At 55.1% G+C, this 12,124-nt stretch overlaps 1 protein-coding gene across 1 annotated transcript in view; it reads right to left on the bottom strand.

Moving 5' to 3' along the window:
* Positions 1-337: 337 nt before the first annotated feature.
* ARHGEF17 (Rho guanine nucleotide exchange factor 17) overlaps positions 338-12,124 on the bottom strand; it is a 58,902-nt gene continuing 47,115 nt past the window's right edge. The window contains exons 10-21 of the mRNA XM_023209469.1: positions 9,633-9,751; positions 9,038-9,251; positions 8,413-8,486; positions 7,348-7,547; positions 6,855-7,156; positions 6,137-6,386; positions 5,759-5,845; positions 5,355-5,422; positions 4,995-5,143; positions 4,029-4,203; positions 3,640-3,909; positions 338-2,053 (exon numbers count right to left, since the gene is read on the bottom strand). Coding sequence (XP_023065237.1) covers positions 1,857-2,053; positions 3,640-3,909; positions 4,029-4,203; positions 4,995-5,143; positions 5,355-5,422; positions 5,759-5,845; positions 6,137-6,386; positions 6,855-7,156; positions 7,348-7,547; positions 8,413-8,486; positions 9,038-9,251; positions 9,633-9,751 — 2,105 coding nt within the window. The 3' untranslated portion in view covers positions 338-1,856. The remainder of the gene's footprint in view (positions 2,054-3,639; positions 3,910-4,028; positions 4,204-4,994; positions 5,144-5,354; positions 5,423-5,758; positions 5,846-6,136; positions 6,387-6,854; positions 7,157-7,347; positions 7,548-8,412; positions 8,487-9,037; positions 9,252-9,632; positions 9,752-12,124) is intronic.

Below are 12,124 nucleotides of genomic sequence, written 5' to 3'. Positions count from 1 at the left end.
GTCTGATTTAATGACAGACCTCTTCAGACCAGAAATCAGACAGACTTGGATTCTACCCCTGCTCCATAGCCTTGGGAGGGTTGAAGCAGGGCCTTGGCCTTCATCAGCATTCTCCAGCTGTGAGGCTTTGCTGGAGAACATTGTTTCCTGGAGGAGCTGTAGACAGGCTCAACGGGGGGCCTGGCTCTTTATCTGGAGCTTCAGATTCCCGAGCTCCGTCCAGGCCCACTGACTCAGAAGCTCTTGATTAATACGTAAATAATTTATGTATCATGTTTCCACATTTACATGTCATCTGCAAGGATTCTGCCATGTAACCCTGGTTACAAAGCACTGGACTAGTACAACCCCTTTATTTTCCTGATGAGGAAACTGCAGCCCAGACACCCGCCCAGGGTAACACAGCAAATTGTGGCAACCTCGCCGTCCAGCACTCTTCTGGGTCTCCAAGGCCTCTCTTCTTCTCAAGTGTGTGGACATCGGAAGGCCCATGTGGCCAGGGAGACTGAGCCCTGAGGTTGCTGACAGGAGGCCACTGTGGCCACCAATGCAGTCATCTGGTGTTTCTATTTATTGACTCTTTAAACTTCATCATCCAAAGAGAGTTAATACATGACTGTTTGGTAGCAAGAGAAACATAATCTAAGAACACAATGACCCACCCACCGCAAAGAAAACCAAAACCAAACAACAAAACAAACCCCATCTGAAACCAAACCTTTGGAGTTTTAGCTGAAGTAGCGAGGGAGCTGAGGGTCAGAGTGGCTCCCTGCAGTCCAGGGGGTCAGGCAGAGGCTGCTCTCAAGTGGAAGCCTTCTCTATTGAAGAGGCTACATTCAGCCCTTCAGCTTTGGGGGGTCCTTCCTGAAGGGGCTTCCCTTGGCAGGAGGGGTGTGGAGATGGATTCAGTGGTCAGAGTGAGGGGCTCCTAGGTCTGCCCTCCAAGGTGACCGTATGTGCCAGTGCATGAGACACAGGGAAGCAGGGCCAAGGACTGGGGGCGACTGTGAGGAGATCATGGGCCCATTTCTCCTACCTGAGAGAAAGCCCTGTCCAAGGCCCCATCAGTGTTCCCAAATTAGGGAACCACTAAAGGCACCACCAACAAACTGGGAAATGACAAAGCCTGGCAGGTCCCCAGATGGCAATCACTGCCCCCTAATAGTCAGCATCTTGATCTAGAGGACTGAGGGCAGCCCAATCAGGCGGGCCCCGGAAAGTTTATGTCAACGGGCAATGCTTAGCGCCTTGGACATGCAGTGTGCGTGCATGTGTCTGTATGAATGGAATGGGGCTCAGGGGCGCATGGGTTTCTCCAGGAAGGCTTGGTTAGAGTCCCAGGGTTGTCCCCAGGGCAGGAATAGGTTTCTTTTCCTCATGTCATTTCCTCAAGTCACCCCCACCCCAGGTCACCGGGTCACTGCATAAATAAGTGCTTGGGAAGGTACACATCTAAAAAGGAACATAAATACTGTACATGGGGAATTCCCCAGCCTTCCTGCTGCCCTCTAGAAAACCCTTCAAATATTGCACATGGCCCTCCCCAGCCCCCATGGGGTCCTGACCCGGCTGTGTCTTTGGTAGAAGCTCCAGGGTCAGAGGTCCTGGTCAGCCCACGTCCCCCACCAGATCATGACTGGGAGCACCGAAGCAGCCAGAGGGTCGGGAGAAGCCATGGCCTGGCTGGTCAGTCGGTGTTCTATCAGGAATGCTTCCGCGAAGACAAGGCAGAGCCCACGCAGACACATGTGTGCCCCTGGCCGGACACTCCTGGTCAAAGTCTGCGTGTGGGCTAGGAAGAGGCAAGCAGGCCGAAGGCAGGTAAGCGACCGAGTCCTGGGCCACAGCAGACAGGGTCACACCCTCCACAGGAGGAGGTGGTTTGTGCTGTCGTCTCGGCCCACGGTCTCACTGCTGCTGCCGCCCCCACTGCTGAGTCGGAAGTCCTCATAGCCATCACCTCCACTGATAACCAGCATTTTAGGCCTGGCCGAGGCGGGGCCTCGGTGCCGAGGGGAGTCCCAGTGCTCCAGTGACGGCAGCTTCTCGGGGCCTGGGGGCAGAGGGGAGGATCTGTCAGCCTGGGGGCGAATGGAGGCTTCACTGTCCCATCGGGGCCTGAATTCCCGTACCCCAGAAGATAGGAAGGAAGATGTGCACACTTCCTATGGGGGAATCCCACTTTCTGTTAGCTAGGAAGTTATTTAGAAAGAAATGCCCGCTTCTTGGCAGCCAGACTTCTTATGTCCTATCTGTAATCTCTAGTCAGGAGTGACATAACTTCCCAAGGTGACACCACTTTTGATTTTTTTCTTTTTACAATATAAGTGCCCTGTAAGACGCCACTTTCTCTCTCGATTACTGCACACAATGTCCTTGCATTAAATAAGCCTCCTACTTCCAACAGCCCTTTCCCAGGTAGCTTAAATCTTCTGCTAACCCAGACAACTCCTGACCCGAGGCTTTACTGCTTCCTGACTTCCATGGCCACTTCCTCTTGGGAATATCATTTCTTGTCCTGCCAAAGCAAAACTTTTCTGGTTGTGACCTCCTGATGTACCTCATTTCCTGATGTTTCACATTTTTTTTGAGACGGAATTTCGCTCTTGTCACCCAGGTTGGAGGGCAATGGCACACTCTTGGCTCACTGCAACCTCTGCCTCACTGCCTCAGCCTCCCGAGTAGCTGGGATTACAGGCGCCCGCCACCACACCCAGCCAGTTTTTGTATTTTTAGTAGAGATGGGGTTTCACCACGTTGGCCAGGCTGGTCTCGAACTCCTGACCTCAGATGATCCACGTCCTTCAACTTCTCAAAGTGCTGGGATTACAGGTGTCAGCCACCACGCCCGGCCATATTTTTATTTTTATTTTTTTGAGACAGGGTATCACTCTGTCACCCAGGCTGGAGTGCAGTGGCGCAATCTCTGCTGACTGCAGCCTCGACTTCCCTGAGCTCAGCCTCCTGAGCAGCTGGAACCACAGGTGTGTGCCACCACACCTGGCTGTTTTTTGTATTTTTTGTAGAGATGGTGTCTTACCATGTTGCCCAGGCTGGTCTTGAACTCCTGGGCTCAAGCAATCCTCCCATCTCGTCCTCCCAAAGGTGTGAGCCACCGCGCCTGGTGCCCTGCTGTTTCACTTTTTAATTCTCAGTCCATTTTCTGTGCTAGTGCCATTCTATGTTGTTTTCTGTTGCTATTTCTATTTCCTGCTCTGTGCATCACTTTTTGATTCCACTTCCTGCCCTATATATCATTTCTAGTCCTGTGCTATTTCCTGGTGTATATAGGAAATACATACAACAGGACGTATTTCCTATATACATATTCTATTTGTGACATATTCTACCTCTTAGGTTATAGTTCCCTCCCTGTCTCCCATGACATTTCTCTGGCCAGACCTCTATATACACACAACACATGCAGGTGCACACACAAATACACACACACAGACACACACATATACACTATCCTAGATTTCATTTGGGGACTTCCATGGCCTATTTCTTGTCATATATGCCACCTCCAGCTCTATGGGACACTTTTCCTCCCTCTCAAAAGCTCTTCTGGCAGGACAGTGGGAAGTCCTAAACCAAACGTCCATGATCCCTGGCTTGGGGTATGATGCACTGACCCACCTGTGTCTGGGGGAGGTGGTGGGGTTGGGCAGAGCAGGTTGAAGCCATCTGGCAGCTGGACTGTGGCCAAGAAGCGGACGTGGCCGGTGTGTCCCTGGCCAAGGCCTGTGGGGCTGAGTGGCGCCCGTGGGCAGCTGACAGTACTGGGCGAGGTGGGCATGGTGAGGACGACACCAGCACTGGTGCCCACCCACAGCAGCTCCTCACACACCAGCAGCGCTGTGATTCGCAGACAGGCAGCCTTGTGCTGCCGGATGATGGCATCCGAGCCTGGGGTGGAAGACAGACCACAGCTGGGGCCGAATTCGGGCCCTGGCTCAGCCTCAGCTTCCTCTACGATCGGGCAGAAAGGCTCCACGGAGGGTGCTGTGGTAGTTTGAGCTCAGTACCTGCCAGCATCCTGTGCACAGGAGGGGTAACGTCTACTTCTGCCAGCTGCTCAAAGGTGTCTGGATGGTAGAGACACACGTGGGCGCTACCTTTCAACGTCACCCACACACCCAGGCTGGAGTCCACCATGCAAGCCACGCTGCGGCTTGAATCCTGACCCACGTAAAATGTGTGCTGGGGAAGGCGGGGAGAAGATGGGTCACTGGCAGGCCTGCCTCCCTTGGCCCACCCTAGCCTGGAGCTTCGCCAGTGTCCATCGCTCACAACTCACACTAGCATTTGGTCCTTGGTCTGATTAACCTTTCAAAGCTTGGTTTCACCAGCGCCTCCCAACTTAATTCTCAGGAATTACAATGGAGGTTCTCTTTCCCCATTAAACTTGAGTGATTTAAGGATCAGAGAACTTCAATGCTTAAAGGATTTTAAAATCAGTCACTGGCCTCCCCCTGGACAGGTGGGGAAGCTGAAGCCTAGAAGGGAAAGGTCACACAGCAAGTCAGTCACAGAGCTGGGGCCGGAACCCAGGGCTTTGGACTCCTGCCCAGCCAACAATGGAATAAGTGAGAGGGAAATTAAGGGAACCCGTTGCCCCAGGATACTTCTGACATGTGTGCAAGTGACATGTGCAGCACTAAATGCCAGAGTCTAATGCTAATGGATGTTGACATCAGGAAGGACTCCTGTCCTATCCCCAAAGGACCCTAAAACCTGAGTTGACAGATAGGGTAGGCAGGAGGATGAATAAGATTCCTAATATATATGGGACACTTACTGTATTCCTCATCAGCTAGAGAAGAAATCAGGATTGAAGGAGGACAGGGACTGGCCAGCGTCACTCTGTGGTCAGAGGAAGGCCCTAGCCCCCTGCTGGATGCTGCTTATGCCCCCACCATGGTCTCCGTCTTCCTCTCACACGGACCCAGCTCATCCCACGGTACCAATTCCATCCCCCCACCCCCTGCTACCTCCAGCTTCAGCGTGTCAGGGCTCAGGACCAGGACTCGGTTCTGGCAGCCACACCACAGCCGCCCACCCACAGACACCATCTTGGTGATGGGGCTCCCCTGGGCGCCCAAGGTCACTGATTTGAAGTTCTGGGGGTCCCAGAAATGGCCTGGAGTGGGGTAAAGAAAACAGGAAATTCACTCCAGTTCTAAATTTGAGCCTCGGTCTCCTGTGAAATGAGATGTTAGCATTCCCCTTCATAAGCAAGGACACCAAGTCCCAGAGAGGGCCTGGGAGTTGCCCAAAGCCACATCTCCAGGAGACAGCCCCAACACCAGTAAGGGGATAGGGGCAGGGTGTGGGGGAGAGCAGATACTTACCTGCTTCCCTTTGGTAAACCACAAGGTCTCCATTGGCCAGAGACACAAACACCTGGTTATTCAGATACCTGGGTAGGGAAAAGACGAAGGAGGAAGGGAGTTCAGGCAGCCAAAGTGGGTCACCCAGGACCAGGGGAACCACAGATAGAATGGGTATGGCTCCCAAGAGGCCACCTCTTCCCACCCATTGTTCTCCAGGTGGGGGTTGCCTGAGGCTAAGAAAAGGGAGTGACTTTCCCGAGCTCACACTGTGTAAGAAGCATAGCTAGCCTAGGGCCAGGCCTCTGGCTTCCAGCCTCCACAGAGAGGAGGGACAGTAGAGCAGGGGGCCCAGGTGAACAGAAGGAGGCCTGCACGTGTGACCGAGAAGAGTCTAGACAGGAAGGGCCACCCTGGGGCCTTACAAGATGCAGGTCACAGAGGCTGCGTGCTGGAGCTTCATGCTGTTCCTGCGGTCACGGATGCTGTCGGAGGACTGGTACACGTGGACACTGTGGATCGGGGTGTGCACCTGGGACAAATGCTTGGGGCACACCAGCCCCTGGAGTCATCCCTCCACCTCTTTGCCCATAGCACCATGTCTTCAATGATGGGTGCCTGCCCGAGGTACGGAGGTCCCACAGCCTCCCTGGGACTGTCAGACCCACCGACATCCCTGGTTAGCAGTACCCCTGAGGTGTGACCCAAAGCCCTCCTGCCTCAGCTCCAGGGGACCACATGATTTCCAGAGCAGGGAGCTCACAGTTCTGGCACTGTGTCCCTAGTCCCTCCCCTGTCCCTACCAGCCATCCTCAGTGCCCAGCCACACGGAGCTCTGGTAGGCCTCAGGGTCGACACTCAGCAGGTCCTCAAGGCTGCCCCGGGTGAAGGAGCCGCGGCTGGAGCGGCGAAGGGCTCTCCCATCCATTGGGCTGGTGCTGCAGGGACCGCCAGGCCCAAAGGAGCCAGACAGTGGCAGGAAGCCTGGCTCCTGCTCCTCCTCTGAGCTGGTGGTCTCTGCTGTGGCCTCCTTGGAACTCGGGGTCTCCTCATCTGAGGGAGACAAAGGTCTCTGGCTCCATCCCCCTCTGCCAGGCTTGGGACCTGGTATCTTTCTAGGCCATGCATCCCTCCTGGCCATGCCCCTCCAGAGGGCCTCTCGAAGATGTTCCTCCCCATCCTCGAGGCCTCTGCATCTGCTCCAGCCTGCTGCTCTGCTCACCGACAGCTCAGCACTACAGAATCTTTGATCTCGTCTGGCCCCCTTGGACCCAGTGGCCACACCGTGGGTCCCCACCCCATCTTCCTTAGCTGAGTGCTCCAGGGTCTTCATGATCCCGCCTGACTGTCCCACTGTCCTCTGGATCCTCGGTGTCACATTCCCTGCCCTCATTGCTCTGTGTGCTAACATCCTGAGGTCTGACGCCATGCCTTTGCCCTACACTGATCCCTCCTCGCCCCTTCTCTGAGCAGTCCACCCTGTCTGCCAGCGCCAAGTTGGAGGAGATGGCCAAAGCTCACTGCCAAAGCTGGAGGAGATGGTGGACCGGCTGGCCTGGCTCTGCAGCGTCCCCGAGGGGCTGGGCGAAGACTCATCGTCAGAGTCACTGTCAAAGGGCACCAGCTCTGGGCGGGGGTCACCCTCGGCGAGGCCTGGCGTCATCTCCAAGCCCGAGCCTGCAATGGAGATGTGAAGGCAGGGCTGTGGCCCAGGCTCCGCGAGCGTCGCGGCTTCCTCGTCCGCGGCGGCCTCGACGTCCAGCTCCGGCCCGGCGGGCTCCGGTGCCGTCTCTGGAGGACTCCTCAGCGACGGAGGAGGCTCCCTGCGAGGAGAAAGTGAGTATGAGAGCAGCTAGGAGCCAGACAGGGCCCCGCTAGCGGACACGCCCACCGACCCCGCCCACACTCGCCAGGCCCCGCCCACAACCACGCTGGGGAGACCTCAGCGTGTGCTGGGACAGGGGTTGGGTCTCCCAGGCCCACGGTGCAGCCCATCCCGCTGCCCAGGCCTCACCGGTGGCAGCGACGCTGCAGCCCGGGCACCGCCCCGATGCAGAGGATGCGGGCGGAACAGACGGCGATGCAGGCCTCCACGTCCGGCTCGGCGCGCAGGCTCAGCAGGCACACCTGGCCCACGTAGCCGTCGCTGTTGCAGACCCACACTTCAGGCGAGGGCTCCGGGCAGCTGTTCAGGGTGGGAGCCGCGCAGGAGAACTGCAGGAGGCGCCAATGGACAGGAGAAGGTGAATGGCGAAACTGCTGCCAGCATTCCCCACTCCTGGGAAACCCGGGCAGAATGGAGGGAGGCAGGCCTGCACGGGTGTGTATGGATGCCCGATACACCCCTCTACACACGGGTACACATACACGTGGCACAGGACACTTTTTTTTTTGCGATAGGTTTTTGGTTTCTGCTCTGTCTCCCAGGCTGGAGTGCAGTGGTAGGTTCATGACTCACTGCAGCTTTGACCTCCAGGGCTCAAGCAATCCTCCCACCTCAGCCTCCTGAGTAACTGGGACCACAGGGGCGTGCCACTAAACATGGATAACTTTTAAATGTTTTGTAGAGATAGGGTCTTGCCTAGCCTGGTCTTGAACTTTTGGGTTCATGTGATCCTCCTAACTTGGCCTCACAAAGTACTGGAATTACAGACGTAAGCCACCGTGCCTTGCCCATGTGACCCTCTACACATCAAATGTACTCATGCCTATGGGATACGGGCATCATGCCTACATGTACACGCGCACATCCCTGGATATAATCATGGATACATGCATAGAAAAAATGTGGTGCTAGTAACCTCTGTACATATGTATGTAGCCTCATACAAGCACATAAATGAAGCAACTTCCCGTCATTTATACAGCCTTTGTTCATATGCACGAGGCATACTCATATACATGTATACACGTAATACATATATAGCACCCACACACGTACAGAGAGCTGAATTCTCCAAGACATAAGGAGCAATAGTAATGTTCAAGGTATGTACACAATGTCATACACAAAATAAAAATTCATGAACATCTGCTGGCTTTGAAAACGTGCACCCATGTGACCCAGATGCAGACATACCTGCATGCCACTGCGGGTTTTCATGATGGGGATGGCCTTCAGGAACTCAGGGTCTAGACAGCTTTTGCTGGATGCTGTAGTGGAGATGGATGGATAGACAGACCCTGCTTAGCACAGCATCCATCTCACCCTAGTCCTGCCCCTGCCCATTCCCCTTCCTCCCCTGCCCCTCAGGGTCTCTCTAGGGGGAGGCCTGATCCAAGCCACACTAGAATAAGGCAGTCGCTCCTGGCCTCAATCTTTTCCCATGTGTATTGTCTTGGGGTTAGACCTAGAGGTCTCTATGGATCTTCTAAGCCATGAACCATGATCAATAGCTTTCCCTGATCTAGCCCTGCTCAGAGTATGTGTAGGGAGGGTATGGAGGGTCTTGGCTATCAGTGCCCACTATGGGGCAGGTCCAGCAGACAGTGAGACCCTATCCATGGAATCCCCTCCCTGTCAGGGAGGCCACAGCTATTATTTAGTCTGATGTTTCACTGCAGAAGCCCCCCTCCCCACCAGGGGGAGCCGGAGCACAGGGCACTGTGGTTCTGGCTCCTGAAGTCACAGACAGCTGTGAAATGCGTCTGGCCTCCTGCCTGGAGGCTCTAGGAGGAGAGGGCCAGCATGTGCCTTGGCTTACCCAGCTTCCTCTTGGCCTCATCAAAGGCCTGTTCAAAACCAAGGCGGGCATCAGGGTGAGGGAACTCAAAGATGTAGGAGTCGGTGCCCTCGGGCCGAGTGGTGCACAGCTCCAGCTTGGTTGGCGGGAAGGAAAGCGTGTAGCACAGTGCCTGCTTCTCCGACAGGTCCCGGTGCATGGCAGCCGAGAGGTCCCGCAGTGCGTCGTCCAGGCTCTGTGGGGAAGAGGGCCCAGGCTTCAGGCCCCAGCATCTCACCACAGCCTGCGTCTGCCCTTGAGAATGTGTGGAGACCTGCCTCTCTCCTCAGACAGCAAGTGGGACTGTCTCCTCCCTCAGACCAAGAGGTGGCCTGGATTCCTTTCACAGATGGGGGATGGGCCCTCTGTCACCCTTGGATGGGGATGCAGCTATGTCTCCACCCTCAGACCTGGAACATGTTACTTCCCCCATATGCAGGGAGGCTGCAATTTTTGCCATCAGATGAGGGAAAGGAACGTCTCTTCCCCCAGGCAAATGTCAGGGCTGTCTATCTCTGAGATAGGGTCAGAAGCCTCCCACCCCCTGGCTCCCCAGCCTTGGGTAGAGGGCACAGACCTGGTGGGGGAAACCGAGGCTCTCAGAGAGCTTGCTCATTTGGCCCAGGGTGGTGAGGTCTTCATCAAGGCGGCTGATGGCCTTCTGGATGTTCTCCCGATTGGTGGCTTGGGATGCCCCTAGTGGGGAGAAAGGAAGGCCGTGGACAGATACAGAGACAGACAAGGTCAGGCTGGGACAGACTCTCCTTCCCTCACTGCACAGCCTGCAGCTGGGCCTGGGGAGAGGCCTGACAAACTGAGAGCACAGAAACCCCAAACTCTTGGGGAAAAAGTTAATACGCAGCTCCCAGAGGAACCCCAGGCCTGAGAGCTGGGGACTGGGCCTGATTCAGAGCCATGTTGTGCAGGATGTCAGGCCCAAGGAGAATTCCCGGGAGAGCACGGAGTATGAAATGGTGGCTGGCTCTGCGATACGCAGGCTCCAGCTGACACGGAACTGCTGCGGCGCTGCAGCCTGCCATGGGAGCAGGGGCAGAGCAGACAGAGCCCCAGGCAGTCAAATGTGCTGACCAAGACACTCATCGCCCCACAAAGGAGAGGGCAGTGCACGGTGCCCTGGATTTCTGTGGTCCTATCCCATACCCGAACACTGCCAAGTGGCTGGTCCTGCGGATGCCCTGCCACCCTCAACCCAAGGCTTGGGATACACACTGTGGACCAATGATTCATACATGGAGCTGTCCCTCCACCCTTGGGCCAGGACACATGTGTCTTGAAATCAAGGGAAAAGAAGTTTCTTTTTGCTTTTTCCTAAATGAGTTTATTTTCCTGTTTTTCTCCAATCTAGTTTATAGAGTGTGTTATTGGTGTATATAAATTTAGTATTTGGGCCACAGGTTACAGAATGGTAAGGCGTCCCTGGACGGGTCATGACAGCACTAAAGACATGGATCCTGAGACTGGCAAGTCCTGTCTGAAGTGGCCCTGTGACCAGGAACCCCATGGGGGTGAGAGGCAGCCTGCTGAGGAGGGGAGGGCACACTTTGTAACTGTAAGATGGAGTCACGCTGGACAGGGAGGCTGTCTCACCACGTCTACGGGAAGAAGAGTGTGTGCCGGGTGGATGGCAGTGGTCTTTCCTGCCAGGTCGAGGCTGGGAACAGCTCTGCTGTTACTTGAATATTTGTGTCCCTGCAACACTCACAAGTTGAAATCGAATCCTGAGTGTGTTGGTATTAAGAGGCAGACCTGGCCGGGGGCGGTGGCTCACACCTGTAATCCTAGCACTTTGGGAGGCCGAGGTGGGCGGATCACGAGGTCAGGAGATCGAGACCATCCTGGCCAATGTGGTAAAACCCTGTCTCTACTAAAATACAAAAAAAAAACAAAAACAAAAAATTAACTAGGCGTGGTGGTGCGCCCCTGTAGTCCCAGCTACTCGGGAGGCTGAGGCAGGGGAATTGCTTGAACCTGGGAGGCGGAGGTTGCAGTAAGCCGAGATCGCGCCACTGTACTCCGGCTTGGCAACACAGTGAGACTCCGTCTCAAAAAAAAAAAAAAAAAAAAAAAGAGATGGACCTTTGGGAGGTGACCTGGTCATGAGGGGGGATCCACTGTGAAATGAGATTTGTGCCCTGATAAAGGGGCCTGAAGGAGCTTGTTCACCCCTTCCACCAAGTGAGGACACACAGAAGGCACCCTCTGTGAGGCACAGGCCCCTTGCAGTGCTGCTGGCCTTCCCAGCCTCCCGAACTGTGAGCAATACATTCCTCTTATTTATGAATTGCCCAGTCTACGGTATTCTTGTTAAAGCAGCCTGAAGAGACAAAGCCAATCTACTCCTTTTGACAGAAACTGTTCCATCCCAACCCTCACCACCTGGGCAGCCATGTTTTCTTCCATATGACCCTGCCCCATTCTTGCTCACAGCTGACTGGACCAGGAGTGGGCACCTAACTTAAAGGTGGTCATTCTATTGACTTGGACCATTAGAGTAATAATCAGGTGGTACTCCTACATAGTGGGGCAGGCCTGGGTTCACCAAGGGGCCGGGCAAGCCCGCCTGTTACCCTGAGGGCCAAGCTCCAGGTGAGCTCCCCTCCAGCTAAGCCTGGAGCCGGTCTGGGTCTGATCACAGGAGTTAGGAGGAAACAGAAAGCTAAAAGCAGTGAGAACAGGGCCGACTCAGCAAGAAGGGAAGAAAGACAGATGCCACAGGAGGAGCGGCTCCTGGAAGTTGCCTCAGCTCCCAACAGTCTCAGCCCCGAACAACATGGATGGCTCCAATCGACCCTTTGCTTGCAGTAACTCAAGCGAGTGTCTGTTCCCTGTGTGTGAAACCGCTAAACCAGACAGTGCAACATCATCTAATACTAGGCGCTCAAATGATTTTGCACAGATGAATCAATAGCTAATTACAGTGATGCTGCTCTCTGTGCACCACCCCCACCCAGCTCCCACTGCCAGCCTAGGTCCCTGCCCAGTTGGAAGGCGGTGTGCATGGACAGACTGTCTGGCTCCATGGGTGCCAGCTGGGTCCTTCATGCCAGC

Source organism: Piliocolobus tephrosceles, chromosome 13, assembly GCF_002776525.5.
Source record: "Piliocolobus tephrosceles isolate RC106 chromosome 13, ASM277652v3, whole genome shotgun sequence".
Classification (NCBI taxonomy): domain Eukaryota; kingdom Metazoa; phylum Chordata; class Mammalia; order Primates; family Cercopithecidae; genus Piliocolobus; species Piliocolobus tephrosceles.
The sequence above is the reverse complement of the archived record's forward strand: the minus strand, read 5'-3'. Positions and strand labels throughout refer to the sequence as shown.